The 24642-nt window shown below is 39.2% G+C and overlaps 4 protein-coding genes across 9 annotated transcripts in view; 2 read left to right on the top strand and 2 right to left on the bottom strand.

Annotated features, from left to right (window-relative positions):
* The window catches only part of LOC100702119 (deoxycytidylate deaminase), a 25183-nt gene extending 5513 nt beyond the window's left edge, over nt 1–19670 (top strand). For 4 of the 5 annotated variants that reach the window (XM_019348969.2, XM_019348970.2, XM_025900790.1 and 1 more), the window contains exons 4-8: nt 10442–10523; nt 13179–13308; nt 14396–14515; nt 16340–16436; nt 17557–19670. In XM_019348969.2, the coding sequence (XP_019204514.1) occupies nt 10442–10523; nt 13179–13308; nt 14396–14515; nt 16340–16436; nt 17557–17632 (505 nt within the window). In that variant the 3' untranslated portion in view covers nt 17633–19670. Of the gene's footprint in view, nt 1–9445; nt 9560–10441; nt 10524–13178; nt 13309–14395; nt 14516–16339; nt 16437–17556 lie in introns of those variants that run through there. The other variant, XM_019348971.2, reaches the window with a different exon arrangement.
* On the bottom strand, nt 2054–6282 carry LOC109195997 (isoamyl acetate-hydrolyzing esterase 1 homolog). Its single transcript, XM_025900886.1, has 3 exons — nt 2771–6282; nt 2560–2681; nt 2054–2230 (listed from the first exon to the last, which is right to left on the bottom strand). The coding sequence occupies exons 1-3, from the start codon at nt 2967–2969 to the stop codon at nt 2054–2056; spliced, it is 498 nt and encodes a 165-aa protein (XP_025756671.1). The 5' UTR covers nt 2970–6282.
* Nucleotides 19448–22393, bottom strand: LOC100690400 (isoamyl acetate hydrolyzing esterase 1 (putative)). The gene is made up of 7 exons (XM_019348968.2): nt 22263–22393; nt 22032–22113; nt 21871–21923; nt 21563–21714; nt 20337–20495; nt 20126–20247; nt 19448–19785 (listed from the first exon to the last, which is right to left on the bottom strand). The coding sequence occupies exons 2-7, from the start codon at nt 22092–22094 to the stop codon at nt 19609–19611; spliced, it is 726 nt and encodes a 241-aa protein (XP_019204513.1). The 5' UTR covers nt 22095–22113; nt 22263–22393; the 3' UTR covers nt 19448–19608.
* The window catches only part of rpap1 (RNA polymerase II associated protein 1), a 20192-nt gene continuing 17892 nt past the window's right edge, over nt 22343–24642 (top strand). Inside the window, exons 1-6 of one of the 2 annotated variants that reach the window (XM_005477066.4) lie at nt 22343–22461; nt 23214–23408; nt 23529–23677; nt 23824–23916; nt 24117–24270; nt 24423–24587. In XM_005477066.4, coding sequence (XP_005477123.1) covers nt 23216–23408; nt 23529–23677; nt 23824–23916; nt 24117–24270; nt 24423–24587 — 754 coding nt within the window. In that variant the 5' untranslated portion in view covers nt 22343–22461; nt 23214–23215. Of the gene's footprint in view, nt 22462–23213; nt 23409–23528; nt 23678–23823; nt 23917–24116; nt 24271–24419; nt 24588–24642 lie in introns of both variants that reach the window. The other variant, XM_003453073.5, reaches the window with a different exon arrangement.

Raw genomic sequence — 24642 nt, 5'->3', positions numbered from 1 at the left:
GTGCATGGTTAGCATCGTCCTCTGCCATTTGGGTGCTACTGCATGTGACTTTGACGGTGCAAAACGTTTTGTCGACATTGTTGTGTTTGTTGGGGAGAAAACTTACAAACATACAGTACAGCACTTCAGAGTCACACTGCTAGTGATCGAAGATTTATGTAAATTTGACAAGCTGAATGCATTCGGTACTGTACAGGAGACACAGCACGGGGGAGATTGTTTGACAATGGTCTACAGCCGATCAGGATGCAGAACACAAGGCGCTGTGTAAAGAAAAAACAAAAAAAAACAAAAAACCATGCAAAATCGAAAAAAATCAGTGAAACAGCGAGCCCGCGAAAAGTGAACGGCGTCATAGTGAGGGATCACTGTAGATGCAAGTAGAATAAGTAAATCAACAACAGTAAAAACTCAATAAATTCAAGGATTCAGCTGCAGTAAGTCCTGTCGCTAGGTCAACAGGTTTTTAACTGGAGGACACGCAGCTGTGTGAGAGCTCTTTTTTTTCTCATTTCATCAGACCAGTTGCACTACCTGCAGACTCTCAGTTCTGCTCATGCAGCTCATAACTTTATTAGCATAATTATTGTCAGACAGGAATTTATGAGTATCCTGTAGCAGAAAGGCTACAGAAGAGTTACGAGTTCCTGATGTGGAAGCTGAGAGGAACATTAAGTCTGACAAAAGGCCTCTACTATGACGTTGTAACAGCAGTCTGGCGAGGAAGGAGCGGCTAGCAGGTCCAGCGAGCGTGTCGTGTGGAGGTTAGCCGGATAACTCGAAGCCAGTCAGTTAAATCAAACAACAGACCTTTATTCGTTGTCAGCAACATAAGACCATATAAGCCAGGTCTCCACAGCTCTACTCTGTCCATACATAAATGTGCAGGGATCGGTAGTCGCCGGCGCCAGCCTGTTACAATGGTAAGGTTTCTCCTGAGAACATAACATGAGCTGCATGTAATGACTGCCGCTATACTCACACACCCACTGGGAGACTCCCCCAATTACTACAGTAGTAGGGCAACCCCCCCTAGTGGTGCTATAACACAATAAGGGTTGCTACAGCGTCAGGGAATACAAGAAGGGCCACAACGATCCTCATGTTCTTCTGTGTTTTTTGTGGGTGATCACCTATGAGTGCCGCCCTGGTTATAAGAAGATGTTCTGGATGAATACAACATTCTGGATAAATTTCAGTCTGGCTTTTGTAGAGCTCACTCTATTGAAACTGCACTCTTAGTCTCCAGTGACATCTTGATGAGATGTGATGCATCACATCTCATCAAGATGTCGCAGGTGAATGCTCTGTTTTGCTGATGTTGGACCTGACCTTTGCCCCTGATACTGTTGACCAGCATATTCTGCTAGATAGGCTGAGACAAGTTTGAATCAAAACCAAAAAAACAAAGAAGCCCCCCCCCCCCCCCTCAAAATCAAATGGACTCTTTTGGACAGCGTCGCTGTGACTTAATTACCCACAAATGTGGCCTTCGAAGCATGCTACCCCTGAATTGCCATTCATATTATAATAGTATAAAATAAAATAGATACAATTAAAACTATGCATTTTCAAACAGTAAAAAGTCACTCCAGAAAAATTAAAAGTCAACTTGAAAAGAAAAGAAAACTAAATTAAATTTATACAGCACTGTGCAAACGTTTTGAGCCCCCACTCATTTCCTTGAATGTCAATATTTGAAAAATATTGAGAGGTTGCTCAGGACTTTTGGACAGTACTATATTATTATTTATTTATTTACTGTACAGCACTTGTTGTGAACCAATCTAAATGACAATTTAGGGAAAAAATTCAAAGAATCTAAAGAAGAAGATAAAATGCTAAACTGAGATTTTTGGAGTTCACCTGTACATAAATAGCATCATGTGAGTCTTTGAACAGCATCAGTGTAGCAATAATCACAACTGACTGTGGTTGTTTCCAGCACCCACCTGCCTGGATGATGAGTTTGGCAGTCCCCTTGCATGTTGTGTTGTGTTGCGTGATGCAATCTACTGTAAGGCTCTCTGCACACTCTTGAAACAAGTGTCCTTCACTGATCACAGAGCAGGCTGCTCTCGGGGCTCTTGGCGTCCACGTCTCCCCAGTAGGGCAAGATGAAGGGCAGGTCAGCCACATGGCTCTCCAGCAGCCTCCACAGGTGCTGGGCCACAAACTGGTTTCCTTTCTCTGAGAGATGCAACCCATCAGACAGGTAGACCGTGTAGTCCTGTACAAAAGATGATAAAATAAGACATCTGAGGCCAGAAGACCTGAAGACAGAAACACTGCATACAGGAATACATGATCAGATTTTAAAAAAAGGAAATCACAGTGAGTGCATAAAAATATATACGTCTAAAATATTGATCAGCAAAATTAAATTGAACTGTTTAATACCAGAAAATATGACAAAATAATGAAATTCTAATAAAAAAATGTTTGTTATTCATTCGAAAAAGCATTTCTTTTTTTATGTTATGGATCTCACTGGATTTCTGCAGCACCTGAATGCCAAAAGCCTCAATGTCAGCACCAGCTAGAAGTATTGATCCTTACCTGTCCATCTTTTTGCATGAGTGTCCAGAGATCCAGGACATCTACACCACACTGACCAGCAGCTTCGACACACGCCTGGGCATACTGCCCCGCTACTGAGTTGTGGCGATTGAGAGGACATCCTGCAGGAGACGCAAAGAGAAGCTCAGGATCTGCGTAGGACTGAGTGTGTAAAAACACAGGAATGAAGAAGGAGAATAGCTCCTGTTACCTTTAAGAATGCACTCTTTCTCCCAGGATGGCTCATGCAAGGGGGGAGGTGTGATGAATATAACTCTGTCAGCAGTTACACCAGCAGAGGCCAGAAACCTGGTCATCTCCTTCAGGTTCTCAGAATACTCGTGCACAGGCACATGCTGCTGGCTCTTACCTGTAAACGGGTACAAGGAGATGATAATACACAGAAACATGTATTAATTATTAATAACAATATGTCATAAAAATTAATTTAAGGCTGTGGCACTTGCAGTTGAGACATTATAATAAACATTCAGTAGCCTCTTGTCATCAGAAAGCAGCAGTTCCCAGCAGTCATTAATGAACAACGGAGGAATGAAGATTCATCCGTGAGGAGAGCTGGTGACCTTTTTAAAAAATATCCAGCAATAAATCCAGCTGTCCAAGCCAATATGGTCTGTGATGTCTTGACTACCAGTCATGACATTGTTGGAAACTCACACAAAGCTCAGATCATCTTAAACTGGCTTTTTGAACATGACAGTGAGTTCACTGTAACCAAATGGCCTCCACTTTCGGCAGATCTCAAACCAATAGTACGCCTTTAGAATGTGGTGGAATAGGAGATTCACATCATGGATGTGCAGCAGGTCTATGATGCTATCATGTCAATATAGACAAAAATCTCTGAGAAATGTTTCCAGCACTTGTATCTATGCCATAAAGAAATAAGTGGCCTGTGAATGGAATCTCTGTCAGGCCGATTCTGGCCCTCCAGGCATTAGGTTTGACACCCCTGGTGTAGATCACTGCAAATGTCCAAGTATTTGTTAAATTATCATCTGGGAAGTTCTGTACTTGAGCTGGTAATGGTTTACTGTGTCTCTGAAGTGGTGAGTGTCAACCACGTTAAAATTGTCGTGGACCGTATACACAGTTTTTAAAGCAAACCACCAAAATCAGCAACTGCTGGTTGAATGCATGCAGGAGCTCCACCTGGAAATGACTTAATGAACTGGTGTTTTGAAGACAAGAGGCCTGTTAAGAATTAATAGAGCTCATTGTGGAAAGGCAAATGTGTTTGGCACAACATTGCATTCAGATCACAATTCAAAAGCTGCCAGTTAGGAAAGTTAATGCTACTGTACCATGTACTTCATTATTTTCATTGCTCAATTTGTTTCTTCGCACGCCATTCAGCATTGTTAAAGTCAGGAATGCGTGAATAACTGCATACTTTATCATTTTAGGTTATGTGTTCAGAAAAGGCTGCTATGATGACAAGAGAGACACTTTCATAAGATGGCAAACTCTGACTTTAAGCTCGACATACATCACTAACACATTCATCTCGCTTCATAGTAAACCTTTCAAATTTGGTTCAGATTTAAAAGACTGTTTGCTTGAATCTCTTTCAAAAGAACAAAAAACTGTCTTTGCTGTACTTGGATTAAGATGAGAATCATCAGTAAGATAACACTGACAACTTCAAGATGAACACCTTGTCACAGTGGTTGACACACAGTATAACTCTAATATGGAATTTAACATAATAATGGCTTTGTTCTTTGTGTGAAGAGCTTGAAGTAGAGTTAAGAGACGTCTACTCAGCAGGTGAAAGACATAAATCTCTTCTATATCTCTTGTTTTCAGTTGTCCATTGTCTTTCTTCCCATGTCAGGGTGTGTGACCGTGTCAAACCAGCTCCATACCCCCTTAAAAAACAAGGAAGAGGACAAAAGGCAAATGCATGCTAGGCAAATAACCCACCTCACCTCATAGTACTACACCTCTCCTCTCAGCTGATCCAGAAACCTCACATTACTTGTCTGTCCACCATTCTGCAGCCTGCCCTACCTCCACAGAATGGGACCAGTGTTTGACTGACAGTCCTGACAATCCTGCCTGTCAGTCACAGATAGTGAAACCAGTTACTGTGGAAAAAATGAAAAAGAAAGGAGGAAAGAAAAATAGTAATCATTTACACAATATTTTAAGCTCAGCTTTACAATTCTGATGATTTTTGCTTTCAAAAAGCTCATTTTGTACAAATGTCTAAAAACGTGTGTAATTCTTTTCTCTCTCAGAACTTTAAATGCTTGTGCATGATTCCCGTGCTATGCACAGATGACATCACATGCCCATGTGTATTTTGAGAAGAAAATTTCACTATGTCAACTTCACACAAATCCACATATTTAAACTGAGTGGAAAATTGGGACATCTGGGCTTCCTCTGAATTCCTGCATTTTTTCAAATAAAACTGGCATTTCTTCTTCTAAATAAACAGAACAGGTCATCACCCTTCTACTCGTAAATGTGGATATACGAATTACAGGCACTACACAGTGGTTTAAATGCCCTGCTGCTACATGCTGGAGATTGCAGTTCTAGGAAAAGTCAGTCATTGTTCAGCTGCAGATGGGGGAACACCATTGTTGCTACCAAAATAAAATCATGTGGTTGCATAAGTCTAATCAACTTTATTTTACTGCAAGTCTTTTAGTAAAAGGCTGCCCCGTTTCTTTGGAGACAGGGCATGTTGCTGGTTTCCGGGGTGTGGATGGCTCTCGGAATCTGGGGTCTCTGGACCCAGGGCTCGATCCGCTCTGGCGTAGCTGGCTGCAGGTGGAGCCTGTGGGCTCGTTATTGCAGCCCCCTGTGGCTTCTGCACTGTGGCTGGTGGGTGATCCTGTCTGGCGCCCTCCTCAGCTCTCTTAGTGGATTTGTTGGATATTTAAGTGTTAACAGACATATTATGTGGGAAGTTCTGTACTTGAGCTGGTAATGGTTTACTGTGTCTCTGAAGTGGCGAGTGTCAACCACGTTAAAATTGTCATGGACAGGATACACAGTTTTTAAAGCAAACCACCAAAATCAGCAACTGCTGGTTGAATGCATGCAGGAGCTCCACCTGGAAATGACTTAATGAACTGGTGTTTTGAAGACAAGAGGCCTGTTAAGAATTAATAGAGCTCATTGTGGAAAGGCAAATGTGTTTGGCACAACATTGCATTCAGATCACAATTCAAAAGCTGCCAGTTAGGAAAGTTAATGCTACTGTACCATGTACTTCATTATTTTCATTGCTCAATTTGTTTCTTCGCACACCATTCAGCATTGTTAAAGTCAGGAATGCGTGAATAACTGCATACTTTATCATTTTAGGTTATGTGTTCAGAAAAGGCTGCTATGATGACAAGAGAGACACTTTTATAAGATGGCAAACTCTGACTTTAATCTCGACATACATCACTAACACATTCGTCTCGCTTCATAGTAAACCTTTCAAATTTGGTTCAGATATAAAAGACTGTTTGCTTGAATCTCTTTCAAAAGAACAAGAAACTGTCTTTGCTGTACTTGGATTAAGATGAGAATCATCAGTAAGATAACACTGACAACTTCAAGATGAACACCTTGTCTCAGTGGTTGACACACAGTATAACTCTAATATGGAAGTGCTTGGCTTAAAACAGGACGTTAGCTGCATTTAACTTTCAGTTCCTCTTTATATAGTTAGGTAGGAAGTCAGACCATGTTTCTTTTTAGCTGAAAAACATTACACCCACGTAACCTGCAGTGTTGAAAACTTGTTTTCCGACGATGTTTGCTACCCTACAATCCGTCCTACTCTGTAGTAAAATCAGCGACATTTGACCGTCCTGTTGCTCCCATTGAAATTTATATAGCATATTTAAAATCTAAAATTTAAAATTGTCCATAGCCTACTGTTGTTACCACTGTCCTGTTTGAAATGGAATGAGAGAAGCTGGTTTTTTTGTCATATGTGCATGTGCCGATATTAAACCCAGGAGCAACATTCAGGTAAAAGTGTAAGATCAAATGATCCGTCAATAAAGGATAATGTTGGATCAGTGTTTCAATATTTATATCTTTTATTAGATGTTCATGTGGTTTTGTTATTTGCCTTTTGGTTGAAAGTACACTGAGAGAGGACTTTTTTTTTATTAGTGATCTTAATAATATTTTTTTTCATATTAATGTAATTTTTTCATCTAATTGAATACAATCTATTTGTGTATGATTGTCAGTCCAAAGAGGGAGAGAGGAGGAAAGAGGGGAACGTGAGGAGAAAGTACAAGGTCAGGAAGAACCAGGTAAGAAAACAGACGGGGAATAGTGACAGGCAAAACAGAAACTGTTAAAGTGCTTGAGGGAGTTGACCACCAAAAAGGGATTTGCCAACCTCAAGGTGAGGCGACATAGGTTAAAATAAAATAAAAAATCTGCAGAGCCATAGTGGTATCTGCAGTAAAGATCTTTTCATACATTGTATACATTGTACCATAGGCAAAGTTGCCTCCATTTTAATATTTTTTTTATCAATATTTTGTACATTTGTACATTTCAAGGACTCTATTTTTATAGTGTATTTTTTATGTATCTGTATTATATTACACATACACATGAAAAGTGAATCTCTGTCAGAAAAAATGCACTCAGTTTTCTTTTTACTCACTTCTGTCAGTCTGCCCCAGGGCAGCTGTGGCTACAACTGTAGCTTGCCTCCACCAGTGTGTGAATGTGAGAGTGAATGAATAGTGGAATTGTAAAGCACTTTGGGTGCCTTGAAAAGCGCTATGTAAATGCAATCCATTATTATTATTATTATTATTATTGTTATTATTATTATGAGCATCATTCATGATTCTCCCGCAGTAATTAAGGTTAGGACATGTATTTTTTTTTAAAATTCCAATCCATTCTTCGTTTGCTGCATTTAAATAACCTTTATCATATTTGATGGTTTTGTTACAGACTTTAAAAAAAGTGTTTTGCTTTTCTTTCACAAATGTGGGAATTAAATTGTGTTAAAATGTACAAAACAGTGATGTCGTGTTTTGTGAGGACCCAGGCACAGAGAGACTTGATGAATTTAAGAATCTTATGATTTAATAAAGAAATTTGCAGACGTGCACAGAGATGCTAAAATTATGATGACTGATAACGGAGATGAGGACAACGGACGATGAGGACAGGGAGGACAGCAGGGGACAACAGGGGTTTAAATGTACCAAGGAGACGGTCAGAGAGAACTCAGGACAACTGGAGACATTTAAGGATGCCTGGACTGACAGAGACAGGGAAGAAGTCTCATTGTGATGAGTAAAGTTTATCTTGCCTGGCTGGGCAGCTCGTTGGGTGCTCAGCACCCCCAAAGCTCTGATCCTAGAATCGCCCCTGTTTTCAGTTGTCCATTGTCTTTCTTTCCATGTCAGGGTGTGTGAGCGTGTCAAACCAGCTACACACCTCCTGAAAAACAAGGAAGAGGACTGTAGGCAAATGCATGCTAGGCAAATAACCCACCTCACCTCATAGTACTACACCTCTCCTGTCAGCTGATCCAGAAACCTCACATTACTTGTCTGTCCACCATTCTGCAGCCTGCCCTACCTGCACAGAATGGGACCAGTGTTTGACTGACAGTCCTGACAATCCTGCCTGTCAGTCACAGTGAAACCAGTTACTGTGGAAAAAATGAAAAAGAAAGGAGGAAAGAAAAATAGTAATCATTTACACAATATTTTAAGCTCAGCTTTACAATTCTGATGATTTTTGCTTTCAAAAAGCTCCTTTTGTGTACAAATGTCTAAAAACATGTGTGTAATTCTTTTCGCTCTCAGAACTTTAAATGCTTGTGCATGATTCCCGTGCTATGCACAGATGACATCACATGCCCATGTGTATTTTGAGAAGAAAATTTCACTATGTCAACTTCACACAAATCCACATATTTAAACTAAGTGGAAAATTGGGACATCTGGGCTTCCTCTGAATTCCTGCCTTTTTTCAAAGAAAACGACATTTCTTCTTCTAAATAAACAGAACAGGTCATCACCCCTCTACTTGTAAATGTGGATATACGAATTATAGGCACTACACAGTGGTTTAAATGCCCTGCTGCTACATGCTGGAGGTTGCAGTTCTAGGAAAAGTGAGATGGGGGAACATCATTGTTGCTACCAAAATAAAATGAAGTGTTGGCATAAGTCTAATAAACTTTATTTTACTGTAAGTCTGTTAGAAAAAGACTGCCCCGTTTCTTTGGAGACAGGGCATGTTGCTGCTTCAGGTTTGGATTATACGTTTGTAAAATACTGTAAGGTGTGGTCAAATTGGTTTATTTGTATTTGTGTTTTGATTGGAGCACACGTTTGTCAGTCTACAAAATTTCCCCACAAATCCATGTACACACTTCTAAATCTTCGGTGATGCTTGTGGATCATTTTATACACATGTGTATTTCTTTTGTATTACTCCCACCCCTCTCTCTTTCACTGGGGGATCATATATATATAATGAGTACTTTGGAAAGATACCAGACACAACCACTTTGAGCCAGCCACATGTGCCGCTGACACACACATTCAGATAAGATCGACCATCTCATTAAAAAAAGAACCATCAATGTTTAAAATGTTTAATTTAAAATAAATTAATATTCTTACCACAATCATGAGACACAAAATTAGTCTATTTTTTTAGGTGTTACCTATAGTAAATTTACAGTACACTCCCCATTACCAAGGTTAGAAATGCACCCGACTTATTTATTTTTAAAAATAACCTCTCAAAGGGAAATCCTAGGCATAGCCCTCATACATATGCAACAAGCACAGCAACAACAACTGACACACCTCCCAGGTGATTGGAGGTGTGGCCTTGACCTGGAGGGTTTATATGCTCATATATACATCATCTATCGTTAACATTCAGCAAAGACTTCAGCCGTCCAGAGCCACAAACATCTTGTACTTGCTAAGACACTTTTTTTTAAGAGTATGGCACAAAATCAGAGGTAATTATCTGTTAACTATTTGTTTAATTTATCTTTTTCTCAAATACATCATGAACTTCTTTCTTTTTTTATTTACCTAGCTGTAGTGGAAATTATTTCTCTTATTAACATAGCCTTTGTTATCTGTTGCTGCAAAATCATAACAATTAAATATTTAAAGCATCAGCTTGGGTAGAAATGCATTATTTTATTTGTCAAATCAGCCTTTGTTGTTTTAATATTGACATCACAAGGACATGTAAAACCTCTAAAATCACCTGGGTTGTGTGTTCTGTTTTAGTGAAATTTAAAACAAAAAACATTATTGGCAGAATACACTACACACATTTGTAAATCTTTACACTTGTGCCTTTTAAGCAAATTTCCAGGCATTATATCTTGATGCATTCTCAATAATCCAGGTAAATTAATCCTGAAAAGTTGATTCATCCAAGTGATTTCTACAGTCGAGACTGAAGAAGTCACTTGGATGAGTGACGAAACGTTTCTCCCACTGTGAACGCTACATCCGGATGAACAGAATCAACTTTTGGGGTTCCAAACGTAATATTTTCTCTGTTAAAAAAAAGGAAGGAGACTTAAGTAAATTAAATTACAGCCTATTCTCCAGTTATTGATGATTATGTAAATCAAGCTTCTACTCAGAAGAATCCACTCTAGTGTTTTTATGTGGCTGAGTTTATGTTAAACCATTAATTTCCTGCAAAGTACATCAAGTAATACAAACTGAACCGTATCATAGAAGGTGCATTAATAGAGGGAGTGACTGCTTGGAAAGCTGCGATCTCACACGGTGTCTTAAAAGAATTGGTTTAAAGGCTGTCGTTATATTTCTCCTCATACAGTCTACTGTGTTTGTGGTTTTGTATTTCTCTGTACCAGGACAGACCTCCTGATCGATGCAGACTACTTCATGGCTGTAGCTGTTCTGTCAGCAAAAAGAAGCAAAGACCCAAACACTCAGGTATGTGTCTCTTTGCATATGCATTAAGAATGACTGTTAGATACTTCACAGTAAGCTTGTATCCAACATCATGAAAAACAGTTCTCAGAGGTGTGTACTGTGAAGGAAGTTCAACATAGCCAGGCTTTCTTTGTATGAGCTGGCTCAACAAAACCTAAAACCCCAGTTCGAGATGGTGGATATCACAATGGTTGTTGTCAACTTTCTTTGTTAAGCCGGTCTTTCTGCTTCAGGCTCTGTGCCTGCTCACAAAATAGGAGGCATTTCACACATCATCTCTCTGCTTCTACCCAAAATGATCCCTTGAGTGCCACCTACTGCAGTCAGAGGCATTGTTAGATGATGATAAAGTGGTGATAAAAATCTATAAAATAAGTTAAAAGGAAAATGTTACACTGTTAAGAAAATAGAAAAGAGATGATGCTGCAGAAAATCTTTCAGCTCGGTATTTACATCAACATGAAAATCACCTCACCAAACAAAACCACACCTCTCCTCTTAGCTGACTCAGAAACCACAATCGGCTGCCCATGACAGTCTCACATGACTGTTGTGTAAAAAGTGGGTGTGGTTTTCAAGTCAGCTGAGAGGAGAGGTGTGGTTTTGTTTGTTTTTGCTGTTGTACAGCCTGTTTAAAACACTTAAAAAAACCTAATCTCAATTCCAATTTCAGGCCTATTTCAAAGCTTCTTTTCCTGTTGAAAATTTGGGAAAAGATTGTATTCGTTTAGCTGCAATCTTTTTTAAATGGGCACAATTCAGTCTGGGTTTCAGTCTGGTTTTAAAGCTCGTCACAGCTCTGAATCTGCACTTTCAAAAGTTCTTAAAGATCTTTTATTAGCCAGGAGACTCAGCTGTGCTTTTGCTTTTGGATCTGACAGTTGCCTTTGATACTGTTGACCACAGCATCTTGATCTCATGATTGGAGCATTGCATTATTAGCATTGCATTCCATTAGAGTCGTTCAGGTCATACCTATCTGACAGGACTTTCTCTTTGAGCTTTGGAGATTTTATCTTTTCCTCAGATCGCCTTACTTAGTGTTCCCCAGGGATCTATATTTGGGTCAATTTTATTCTCTATTTATATGCTGCCTCTAGGTCTACTCAGATCCATCTTTAACTGAAGAGAAGCTGCCCTGCCCCACTAGAATTGTTACTTTAGTGTTTCCGTGAAGTTAAAGCCTGGATGGCCTCCAACTTCCTTAACTTTAATGAGAACAAAACCGAAGTGATAATTCTTGGACCAAGTGTCAAGCACCTCTCATTTTAACCTGCACAGTCTTGAGCCTTTTATTAAATCACATGCCAAAAATTTGGGGGGGGGGGGGGGGGGGGGGAATTATATTTGACAGCAGTTTCACCTTTGAAAAACAGATTAGCTCAGTTATTCGGCGCTCTTTTTTTCAAACTGAGGTTTATATCTGTAATGTCCTCCGCCTCCAGCGCTTTGCTAGAGTCGACATTCAGACTAAACTCCTCTTCAAAATGACCACGCAGACAGAGGGTTTGACTTCACTCCCTTTACTTAGGCCAGCTGAAGTAGGGTAAAACTGAGAAAACAAGACGAAATCCTCTTAGAAACCATAAACAAAGAGAAATACACAATAAGAGTACAAATGACTTGTTTGGCCAAAAGCGTTAGCTAATCCTCTCTTTACAAATGTTTCTATCAAATAAACACTGCAATCGTATTTCTTCAATTAGATTTTGGTCATTAGTAAGGATGAAACAGAATTTCATACCGACAATGCCCTTAAAGACCATCTTAAGTGTATTAAGAGAAACAATCGCCACTACAGCAGAGAACAGGAGTCTTTTCCCAAAACAATGACAGGCACTTTCTGATGACATCATAGAACCGAGACAGATTTATACCAGGTCATACCAGAAGAAGGCACTAAAGAGCAACTTTCTCAGGGAAAATCTATTTAATCAACACGGTTACAAAGTAACAGAACAATATCTAAGGTGAAATCCTTCTTATCTTTTAAAACTTTGAACAGGCGATCCATGCTTTTATTATATCCCAGCTGGACTATTGAAACTCCTTATATGTTGGAGTTAGTCAGATCTGTCTTGCAAGACTGCAGTTGGTCCAGAATGCTGCAGCTCGTCTTCTAAACTAAAAGGCGTGAACATATTTCCCCAGTGCTTGCCTCTCTTCACTGGCACCCTGTTCACTTCAGAATTGATTTTAAAATTTTATTGTTGACTTTCAAAGCCCTGAATGGACAGTCTCCCGGGTGTTTGACCTTTTGCAGCTTTATGCACACTCTAGATCTCTTAGATCAAATGACCTCTTGCATTTAGCCATACCAAGGTTGAGGCTGGTTCACAGAGATGATCAAGCATTTGGCGTCGTAGCGCCTAAACTGTAGAATAATCTACCCCTACTCATCAGACAGGCTTCTACTGTCAATCTTTTTAAATCTCATCTAAAAGCACATTAGTATTTACTGGCTTTTAATACAGTATGAGAGTTATTTGGTATTAGTTCTTTTGTTTTTCTGTACAGCACTTTGGTCAGCGTTGCTTTTGTAATTAAATGTGCGATATAAATAAATAAATGAATGAATGAATGAATGACCATGGTCCTTGTGGATTTGTAACCTTTTGAGGTAAATTTCTCTCCCACATGTCTCTCTGTCTGCAGGTGGGAGCATGTTTAGTGGACCAGGACAACAAGATAATTGGCACTGGTCACAATTGTATGCCCAATGGTGGTGATGGAAAACTGCCATGGAATCGCGATGGTGACAAACTTGACACAAAATACATGTATGGTGAGAATGCACTTCCACAAACTTGTTTTTTTTTCCCCGTCTTATTCAGTTTGACTGTATTATTTCAAGATTTAAACAATTTGGTTTAAGCAAAGCACTCCTGCTCTCACCCACCTACCCCACAGTAGAATAAAATAGAATAGCTTTTTATTGTCACTGTTACAAGAACAATGAAAGGCAGTTTGGCATTTCTCCATGTGTGTGAAGTACACAATAGCGTAAATATTTACACAGTATTAATGTGTTACAGGATGTCTGGATATTCCTCTTTAAGAGGCATTCGTCTGTAGTTGTCATTTTATGCTGTGCTCTCTACATGTGTGAAAAATGAAACTCAGTAATGTGTAGCAACATCACGTACAGTAACTTTATATTGAGTGGAAAAAAGTCAGCGTTCATCCTCTAGCTTCACTGTGTTAATGTTATGCTAACATAGCTGTGTCGCTAGTGATCACATATCACATCATTATATGTGCTGTTTAGTTTTCTGTCTCCACTTATGTTGGAAGTGACAGCAGAGCTGTACGTTTTAATTTTTCAGAAATCTCTCAGTCAGAACCTGGTATATCATGTTCAGGTGGAAACTAGCAAGAATTTTTTGATGATACTGTGTATATTCATCCAGTAAACGTTCTCTACTGCAGTGTTTACAGTGAACTAAATGGCAATGATTTGATGATTTTGTTTTCCTTGGATAAGAACAATCCATTAAAATGCTGAATTCCACTGAGTTTTCTCCAGTCTCTTTTCAAATCTTACATATGCATATAAATAAAAGCTGATGTGTTTTGCTGTCGACAAAGTTTTTGTTGAGTTTGTGTTAATGAAAAGGGTTCCATCTCTATGGCGCATGTGTGTGCTCCAAAGGTAGAGGGTCATATCTGTAGCTCAAATGCTGATTGGTTGAAAAGTAGGCCAGAATAGGAAAGAATTCACCACGGAGAGGAGATCAAAGAGCAGCAGTAAAGCACAAACAGTGGCTGAAGTAGAGACTTTTTTATTGTTTTTAATACCTGCCTTCAAGCTCATACTTAAAATATGAATTTCATGCACTCACTGAGGATTGTCTCAATGTCATGTCCCACAGTGTGCCATGCAGAGCTGAATGCCATAGTGAACGCAAGCGCGAAAGCTGATGTGAAAGGCTGCACCATGTATGTGACTTTGTTCCCCTGCAATGAGTGCACCAAACTCATCATCCAGGCAGGTGGGTGCTGAATACACACATAGTCGGTTGCAATTAATTATACATTTATACACGTGTCACATAATGCTATTCATGTCCAGGTGAACTACAAAAATATAATTTTGGCATTTGATCTACTTTTAGGAGATTGAGGAAGTCCTCCAGTTCAACTAAGAAATATGTTACCTAATATTAAACTGGCAGCAGGCAGATTCTTTGGGTTTCCCCCCTAAATTGTCATTTAGATTGTGTCACAACAACTCTCACCTTGACTATGTTTTTCTGTGTGCCATGGGGGACAAAGATTTTACTTGATTGTGATACAAAAAAGGAAGACAATAGTGTTTTTGTTTTCCCCAGAGGTGTGGCTGCCATGTGGCAAAACGTATAGTTAAATAGTTTTAGATCATGAATTTAGTTCGAACTGTATTAACACGTTTTTATTTTAATGGTAATGCTGTGTTTGTTGGCTCAGGACACTCAAACAAAAACATTTTTGCACTGAGGTGCAGGGGAGGCATTCCTCCTCTGTCCCCTTCTGGCCACCTGTGCCTCAATTTTATTTCACAACCTAGACATCCACATTACTTACTCTCATAACACATACATATAGGGCCTTGGGGGTCGGCACACTTTCTTGTAAACAAAAGGGGGCCGAACAAAAAAAGTTTGGGAAGCACTGTTCTAACTGACTGCTTTAAGTTATGAAAATCTAGGTGTGCAATGACATTAAACCTGCGTGTTGTAGACAATAATGTGTTAAACAGACTCTCTGTGACCTCAGAAGGAGAAGCTCTTTGGACCATGAATACAGAGAGAAACTAGTAGATTTGTTGGATATTTAAGTGTTAATAGACATGTCATCTGGGAAATTCGGTACTTGAGCTTGTAATGGTTTACTGTGTCCGTGAAGTGGCAAGTGTCAACCACATTAGAACGGTCATGGACAAAAAATATACTTTTTAAAGCAGAAAACCAAAACCAGTAACAGCTTATTAAATGCATTCAGGAGCTCCACCTGGAAATGACTTAATGAACTGGTGTTTTGAAGAAGAGAAACCTATAAGAATTAATATCATCTTCGAAAACAAATCAAATGTGGTTCAGATTTAAAAGACAGTTTGCTTGAATCTCTTCAAAAACAACAACAACTGTTAACACATTTCCGTCATTGTCTAAAAGGTGTAAAACTGCCTAAATTCCATGATCCAATCCTTATAAAAGATGGATTTTCTTTTTATCAATATACATCTGTTGTTCCAAATCGAATTTGTATGTGGAGAAAAATTATGCTTGTATATCATTTTCCAGTACTGGAGAACCTGTTTGTGAAGTTTAATTTAATTGGTAATTTGGAAATTTCAAAGTCGCACTTAATAAGAAATTCAATGCCACCAAGCTTCTCGAAAATTACTTTGGGGAAATAAAAACGATTGCAACTATTTTATTTGGTTACCTGCAAAGTTATCCTGTGTTGTTTAGTGCACGGAACAGCCTGCAGGGTGCAGCCACGCTGAACCGAATTGCTTGTGTTTTTGTATTTGCAGAGCAAATCAACAAGTAACGAGAAACGATTGTAAATTCATGCACGCCTGGAAGTGTTGTTTTGTCCAAGTGTGCAACTGGGAATGTTTATGCGTTGCTGACAGCACAAATGTCCCAAATGTCTTCTCAGTTTGCAGTTTTGAACAGAACTGGTGCATACTGTTTTTTTTCCTCCAGAAAGATGTCCTTATCCTTTCAACAGTCACACAGATCCCCGTATTCCTGCTACGTAGTCTTGACTCTTCAAGTTTCAATGCAGCTTTCTGGATTCCTTTGTAATTCTTTCTTCACTCTCTCCAGGTCTGAAGGAAGTGGTTTATCTTTGTGACAAGTACTATGATACACCTGAAACCATAGCATCCAAAAGGATGCTTGACATGGCGGGGATACCGTACAGGTGAGTACATTTCTGGGACACAATAAAAGAACATATTTCTTGCACCAGTGTACTGTAGAGAATTTCTGGTTGATTAAATTAAAGGTAAGATCTGTAAAGTAAAATAAAGTTTGTTTCCTCTTCTGTAGCTTTCTGTGTAAAGATGAAGGAAAAGAGTGAACTGTAACTGTTCTGTCAAAGTGATATTAAGACAAAATGTAAGCATGGCAGAGATGGTGTGTAATGACAGTGGTCAGACTTACAGGACAAAAGCAAGAACAAACTTCTGGTTTTTATTTCTTCAGTGGAAAGCAGTTCCTCTGAAAAATATGGACATTGTGTTCTGTGCGTTGTCCAAAATAACAGTTTCTTTCTTGTTTCTAGAAAATGTAATACAAAGTAAACTCTAATCACACTGCATTGATTGTTTTGGGGATGGATAGTACAGTACAATAAGGGACATGACAGTAGAATAAGAGAGAAACAAGTCCCCTCAGGTTAATATAAAATATTTTCTATCACAAGCTTCAATATTTAGAATATTTATAAGCCAACTATCTGCTTTTCCATGATTGCAGAATCTCACTACTCCAAACATCACTGTATCTATTCTTGTGGTTTGTTCTTTTAAGATACAGCAAGCTTTCCTTTAGCAACCCTTCCAAACAAGCCATACTCACTGCGATTTTGTAGTCTACAGTTAGTCTAGTAGATCTTCACTGGATTAATGTGTCTGTGTCTTTCTGTCCCTTTTTACCCAAACTGCAGCTTTTTTCTTTTTTTTTGCTACTGGACTTAGAAAATTATTTTATTTAGATCAGGTAACATTTCCTGATATGGATACGTTTTTAAATGGGATCTGAGATGTAAGCTTAGCATGAGAGCTGACGTTCTGCATAAACCCTGATTTCACCACATTGGCAGCCATGCACGGTGCTTCATTTCTTGGGCAAAAAAACTGAGTCTCTCCATTTTTTGACATCCATGTTTCTTCCCTTTGTGGCTGCTGATGGATTTGTTTTGGAGCTGTCTTATAGTCAATGTCATCCAGGTCCCACAGCCCCAAACACCCTATAGTGTTGCTACTGCAGCAGCAGTACTGACCAGCATGTCTGAATGTGTGTTTTCTGTGTTTTCACAGGTGCTTTGTGCACACAATGCCTCAAATTGCCATTGATTTGCCTTTCATTGAAACTCCTGGAAATGAAAATGCCTAAGACTCATCTTGGGGAGCTGCTGAATGAGGCAGTGAGGCAGAAGAAGAATCAGCAGAAAACGGATTTGGGACGGGTTTGGAGAATAATATGACCAAGACTAATTTGCAGATCAAATCTGAAATTAGAGTATTTGGTTTGACAAATTGTACAACAGAATGTAATAAAAGAAACTGGGAAAAAATTATATGAAATGAAAAAAGAAGTAAAGAAATGGGAGAAGAGTAATAGTAATAATAAAGCATTAATGTGGTTAAAACTGTCGTCCTCTCCAAATTCTTCTTCCAGCAACTATTCTTCCAGATAACAAATCTACAAGTAGCCTTTAAAGAAGCCTATAAAAGAGAATTACTGTAGAACAGTAAAATGAAAGGTGGGTTAGAAGATGTTCAACTAGAAAGTAGATTAAAAGATGGTTTTGTTAGGTATCGAAAGCTTTTAAGATGGGAGATCCTTCCTCATCGAGAAAGAAGCAAGGGCAGAGCAAGGCACGTACCATATTATAAAATGATCTTTTTTTTGTAAATGAGGAATGATGCAGTCTACACTGGACCAGCTCTTTAGCCTCTCAAGGATACTTGCAGGTGCACAGGAGTTAACCAAACTGACACATATGTTTTTGTGGATTTGGAGAATAAAGTCTGAGGAAGTTTCTACCAGCTATTTCTGTGCAAAGCTGAATCCTGTGCTATGTTAATGTCATAAGATTAAATTAGTATATATAAACTTTTTTTTGGTCTAATTTTTTATTCTAATGAATGAACTCAGCTTGAATCAGTTATAAAAAACGCTTTCTTTTCTGTTGCCTACACGTTGCCTCAACACCTAAAGAGGAAACATAGTTCAGTTGGGTTAAAGTGAGATATGGGAGGTGAGGAAACGAAAAATCAGCAGGGGGAAAAAGAATCACAACTCACTGTGATCTTTATAGTAGTTTATAGTAGCATCTACTGTGTTACTGCTGCTCTGAGGTTTACTGCGCTTTGTGGACTTGGACAACTGAATTCAACAGGATATAAGCAGATTTTCATGAATTGTCTTCGCTGATTTCCATCCCCTACATTTACAGTATACTGTTTATACTGTCTTTACACTAAATCCTATCAAGTTTGTATAAAGGTCGAATTCAGTAAATGTATCTAAGCATCATCAGCTAAAATTCATATTAATATCTGGTGTTTTAACATAACCTAAATCTGACCATGAACACCGTAGCTACTGTCCAACACAGTGCTTTACTTTAAGTCCATCAAACCTCTTTCATCCACCATTTAAATAACACAAAGTTAGCATAGCTCAGATTAACATTATTTTTTTGTTGCAGAATGGAGGACACAACTTACAGACAACTGCACGATCGGGTGTTGAGCCAAAAGACAAAACCCAAAAGGAATCACCAGATACACCATTAGGACTGCCTTATTGTTCAGGCTGAATCGGTTTGATGTTTGAAGGCCTGCATATACTGTATATATATTAAAAAAAAAAATCTGTCACAGTGGGTCAACCACTGGATCTACCCAAACGTGTCATAATGCCTCGGCAAACTGTGTTTAAAGTCCACTAAATAAAGTCTGCCTCTTTATTTAAAATGGCTCATCTGCAACAAAGAAAAAAAAAAAAAAAAGAAGGCGCGCAGCACCGTTAAATAATAACTCTGATCAAATGTGTTAAAACTAAAGTAACAACCTTGTTTTTAAAATTTAAGGAGTAGAAAGTTTTGATATTTGTGTAAAAATGCTGGGAGTAGATGCTCAAGTGAAGCTTTTCATGTGTAACTCTTTCTATGGTTTCTATCCAGGAATGCCACAGAATATAAAAAAAAATGTAAAAATCTTTATTGTGCTTTAATACCTGGTCTTGCATTTGACACATTGATTCTTATAAACCTTTTTGCATGTTGTGTTGTGTTGCGTGATGCAATTTAATTATTGTAAATTATTGTAAGGCTCTCTGCACACTCTTGAAACAAGTGTCCTTCACTGATCACAGAGCAGGCTGCTCTCGGGGCTCTTGGCGTCCACGTCTCCCCAGTAGGGCAGGATGAAGGGCAGGTCAGCCACACGGCTCTCCAGCAGCCTCCACAGATGCTGGGCCACAAACTGGTTTCCTTTCTCTGAGAGATGCAACCCATCAGACAGGTAGACCGTGTAGTCCTGTACAAAAGATGATAAAATAAGACATCTGAGGCCAGAAGACCTGAAGACCGAAACACTGCATACAGGAATACAAGATCAGATTTTTAAAAAAGGAAATCACAGTGAGTGCATAAAAAAAATTATATACATTATAATATTGATTGGCAATAATAAAATTAACTGTTTAATACCAGAAAATGTGACAAAATAATGAAATTCTAATAAAAAAATGTTTGTTATTCATTCGAGAAAGCATTTGTTTTTTTACGTTATGGATCTCACTGGATTTCTGCAACACCTGAATGCCAAAAACCTTCAATATCAGCAACAAACATCAGCTAGAAGTATTGATCCTCACCTGTTCATCTTTTTGCATGAGTGTCCAGAGATCCAGGACATCTACACCACACTGACCAGCAGCTTCGACACACGCCTGGGCATACTGCCCCGCTACAGAGTTGTGGCGATTGAGAGGACATCCTGCAGGAGACGCAAAGAGAAGCTCAGGATCTGCGTAGGACTGAGTGTGTAAAAACACAGGAATGAAGAAGGAGAATAGCTCCTGTTACCTTTAAGAATGCACTCCTTCTCCCAGGATGGCTCATGCAAGGGGGGAGGTGTGATGAATATAACTCTGTCAGCAGTTACACCAGCAGAGGCCAGAAACCTGGTCATCTCCTTCAGGTTCTCAGAATACTCGTGCACAGGCACATGCTGCTGGCTCTTACCTGTAAACAAGGAGATGATAATATACAGACACATTTATTAATAAAAATATATCATAAAAATTCATTTAAGGCTGTGGCACTTGCAGTTGAGACATTATAATAAACATCCATCAGCCTCTTGTCATCACAAAAAAAATGTTCCCAGCAGTCATTAATGTATAATAAGAACAGTGGAGGAATTAGGATTCATCCGTGAGGAGAGCCGGTGACTTTTAAAAAAAAATCCAGCAATAAATCCAGCTGTCCATCTGTGATGTCTTGACTACCAGTCATGACATTGTTGGAAACTCTCAAGATGCCAATAAACACCCACTGGCCACAAGGTATACCTGTTCGTTAACACAAATATCTAATCGCCCGATCACAGCAATTTAACACATATAGACACGTAGACATGGTGAAGATGACCTGCTGAAGTTCAAACTGAGCATTGAAATAGGAAAAAAAGTGATTTAAGTGGCATAGTTGTAGATGGGCTGCTCTCAGTTTTTCAACCTGCATACAACTACATTATCTAGACGAGCCTCTCTGAATGCGTTAAACCTTGAAGCAGATGGGTTACAGCAACAGAAGACCACACCGGGTGCAACTGCTGTCCGGTAAGAACAGGAAACTGAGGAAACTGCAGACTGAATGCCACAACGCCCAGATCGTCTCAAACTGACTTCTTGAACATGACAGTGAGTTCACTGAAATCAAATGGCCTCCACAATCGGCAGATCTCAAACCAATAGAGGGCCTTTGAAATGTGGTGGAATAGGAGATTCACGTCATGGATGTGCAGCAGGTCTATGATGCTATCATGTCAACATAGCCAAAAATCTCTGAGAAATGTTTCCAGCACTTGAAAATATGCCATAAAGAAATAAGACAGGCCTAAAAGCTAAAGGTGGTCTAAAGTGGCACTAGCAATCTGTACCTAATAAAGTGGCCTGTGAATGGAATCTCTGTCAGGCCGATTCTGGCCCTCCAGGCCTTATGTTTGACACCCCTGGTGTAGATCACTGCAAATGTGCAAGTATTTGTTAAATTATAACAAGAGTGAGCATGCTCCAGTGAAGCTGTACCTTCCAGTGCACTGTCATTGGCTCCGAAGAAAATGGTAACTGCTTCTATCTTGCTGTCTGCTGAATTTTCAGGGTTTATGAGGCGAGGAAGAACAATCTTGCCCCATCTGGAGTTGTAGCCGGACAGTCCTCTGTTTATAACATCACATTTTCTAAAGACAAAATAAAATCACAGATACAGAGATCAGTCACATTAAGCAACTGCTGCATAACACAAGCACAAGTTCTCTTAGAAGACGTGTGTATTTTTACCTGGTTGGAAGTCAGAGCTATTATGAAGGGAATGCAATTTAAATGGAACTACACACCTTGCAAGTTTATCGGCAATTTCCGCTCCCCACCCATTGGGTTGAAATGAAACCTGAAAGAATCAACAGCAGCGATTAATTATTTCCACACTAACAGTCAAAGTGGACAATGATTGAGCAGACAAATAGTAAAATAGATTAAAGTGTAAACACTATCTAACCTGTGTGATGGAGTCCCCAAATAAAATAACTTTAGGCCAAATGATTGACGTGAACTTGGACATGATGAAGCCAAGCCGGTTCCTAAAGAAAGGAAAGAGAAACGTCAGATTTTATAGGTAAAGCTTGCACATCAAATGCATAGTTTATACTGTAAACTCAGTTTCCGAAGACGCGTTATAAGTGTTTGCGCAATAACTCATTAGAATTTATATTTTCAATCCATAAATTACCCAGAAGCCTTGGAAGAAGAAGGAAGGAAGGAATAAATAAGGAAATGTCTTCCGCACTTTTTAATGCTGATAGGGCTTTTATTTTGAAAGTTCCCGGAGTACGTTTTCCTTTTCCGCCTTGTTGTGTCACATCAAAAATCTTCCGTGCGAGCTGCAGAGTCTTGTGTGGATTCTTCAAAGGTCCAGCTAATAAATGAAGGTTAGCTGCCGCTATTATCAAGATTTTCAAATAGCAAAAAACAGATAGTTTAAATTTATACTCCTTGGTAGTGTTTTGGACAAATTTAGCTCAAGATAAAAAGGAAATTTGATGGAATTCAAGCTAGCGTCAGATGTACGTTACATTCATCCGCGGTAAACTTAACTACACGTGAAAAATGGAAGAAAAAAAAGCCCCATCTCCTTTCATATAATCACTATTTATTAATGTCTAAACGCTTAATTGAAGATAGTGTCTTTTTATCCTTTAATGCCCTCCTATATTGGCTTAGTTAGCACTACGGGCATAAGACTGTGAAATTCTACTGACTATGATCTCCAACCACAGATTGTATTTGTAGTTTCCAACCCGACAAACCTGAGTCTCAGATAAACAGCGATGAAACAGCCTGACACAACAGATGAGTCTTTCAATAAGACTTGTGTTAGGATTAGGTGTTGGGAGGTGAAGGGCTGGGATAAAGTCAGGGTTTTCCCTGCATACCAAAAATTGGTATTATTAACAATATTATTAAACATTTTTTTACGTGAAGTTTAATTTACTCAAATTTAAATACATTTTAGTTTATAAAATTCCCTAAAGTAAGTAGGAAATTGAAAGACTGTTGTAACATAAGATAACATAGGCTTTGCCTAACTACATGCAGACCAGCTGTGGCTACAAAGGCTTGTTTTGCTGTTAAAATATTCCCAAGATGCCTATGTTTAATTTCCTTTTTGTGTCCTTCACAGGAATGTTGCGGCGTCCCAAGCCAACTGACTCAGAGGCAGACCTCCTGAGAGAGCAGGAGCATTTTCTCACTTCAGGCGCTCCCTCCGCCGCCAGTGTTGTCCGCCGCCCTGACAAGAGGAGAGGAGAAGCTGGAGAGGGAGAAGGGCTGAGTGGGGAGAATGAAGGGAGCCAGAGGGATGTGGTCACCATTGAAGGTTACAGATGACACAGATTTTGATCACAAAGAGCATATTGTGTTTTAAAACTTGTCTGATTTCAACTTTTTGGGGTGTCTTGTGTAAGTAGCTAAAGCTCAGCTGTTCTCCTAAATGCAGATCTTCCAGATCAGCTCCCTTCTCTGACCCCAGCCCCTCCTAAGAAGTCTCGCTTTAAAGCGAGTCGTGTCACCTTTGAGGATGAGGATGCCGGGGAAAGGCTGGACAGACACGACACTCACATCAGTGCTGTTCTCTCCAGAATTGTTGTAAGTGGAAGCTTCTTGTCTGTTCTCAGTTAGACTTGTTTTCAGGAAGACCGACTTCATGTTATTTTCAAATTTTTTTGGTGTATCCATAGTTTGGGATTCTTTTAGTTATTTATTTTACATTTGTGTATTTTTTTTGTATCAAGGAGAGAGATACCAGCTCCACTCCAATATCTCTACCAGCATTTACAGGCATGGCTTTCCCCAAAGTACTGCATCGCTCAGAAACCAGCAATCAGGTAAAGGTCAATAATGTCGTTTCTTCTTTAAATTTTAAAATTTCATATCAGCCACTATAGATTCATAATGAGTTATTATATTTATTGCAGTAAGTCACCCCCTCTTCATACAATGGCACGCTATCTTTGCTTTAATTTGGTGTGGTGTGAAATAATCCTGTTGTTTGTTTTTTTGGGGGTTTTTTGTTCCCTCCCTGCAGGCACCTCTGTCAACAGCTGGAGGAAAGAAGAGCATCTTTGCTCGTCAGATTGCTGCCCAGAGACTAAAAGAGTGCAAGACAACGTTACATAGTTCACCTGAAGCTGCTCCAACCCCAGAAACTAGTATGGATACAGATCAGTGTGATGCTGCAGGTGGGATTAACCTTTTATATTACAAATGCAACACTGATCACAGTTTATCTTTGTGTTTTTAAAGAATTTACATATTTTCAGCAGTACTAACACTTTCTGGAAAATATTTTTCCTCCCTTCTATACCATCCTCTTCCTCTCTCTGTTCAGTAGAACCAGCTGCAGTTTCTGGTCCCAGGTTGGTGTCCGGACAGGGGCTTCAGGGTCCCCATAGCTCAGGAGAGACCATGAGGATCCACGTGGAAAACCAGGCCAAGCTCCAAGCCATGTCCCAGTCTGAGATACTCGAGGAGCAGAAGAAGCTCTTGTCTCAGCTCGGTAGGCATTGATGTTGTCGGCAGGATCTTTTCTTTATAATGCACGTTATAATTAA

Source organism: Oreochromis niloticus, linkage group LG19, assembly GCF_001858045.2.
Source record: "Oreochromis niloticus isolate F11D_XX linkage group LG19, O_niloticus_UMD_NMBU, whole genome shotgun sequence".
NCBI lineage: Eukaryota > Metazoa > Chordata > Actinopteri > Cichliformes > Cichlidae > Oreochromis > Oreochromis niloticus.
This window is presented reverse-complemented; position numbering and strand designations above follow the sequence as displayed.

Bases quoted from the DNA above. Each gene is read 5' to 3' on its own strand.
- LOC109195997 (XM_025900886.1), bottom strand. From the start codon at position 2,969: ATGTTTCTGTGTATTATCATCTCCTTGTACCCGTTTACAGGTAAGAGC. The intron at 2,682-2,770 runs GTAACAGGAGCT...CGTCTCCTGCAG, and splicing joins GAAAGAGTGCATTCTTAAAG to GATGTCCTCTCAATCGCCAC. The intron at 2,231-2,559 runs GTAAGGATCAAT...TCTTTTGTACAG, and splicing joins TCATGCAAAAAGATGGACAG to GACTACACGGTCTACCTGTC.
- LOC100690400 (XM_019348968.2), bottom strand. From the start codon at position 22,094: ATGTCCAAGTTCACGTCAATCATTTGGCCTAAAGTTATTTTATTTGGG. The intron at 21,924-22,031 runs GTTAGATAGTGT...TGATTCTTTCAG, and splicing joins TTGGGGACTCCATCACACAG to GTTTCATTTCAACCCAATGG. The intron at 19,786-20,125 runs GTGAGGATCAAT...TCTTTTGTACAG, and splicing joins TCATGCAAAAAGATGAACAG to GACTACACGGTCTACCTGTC.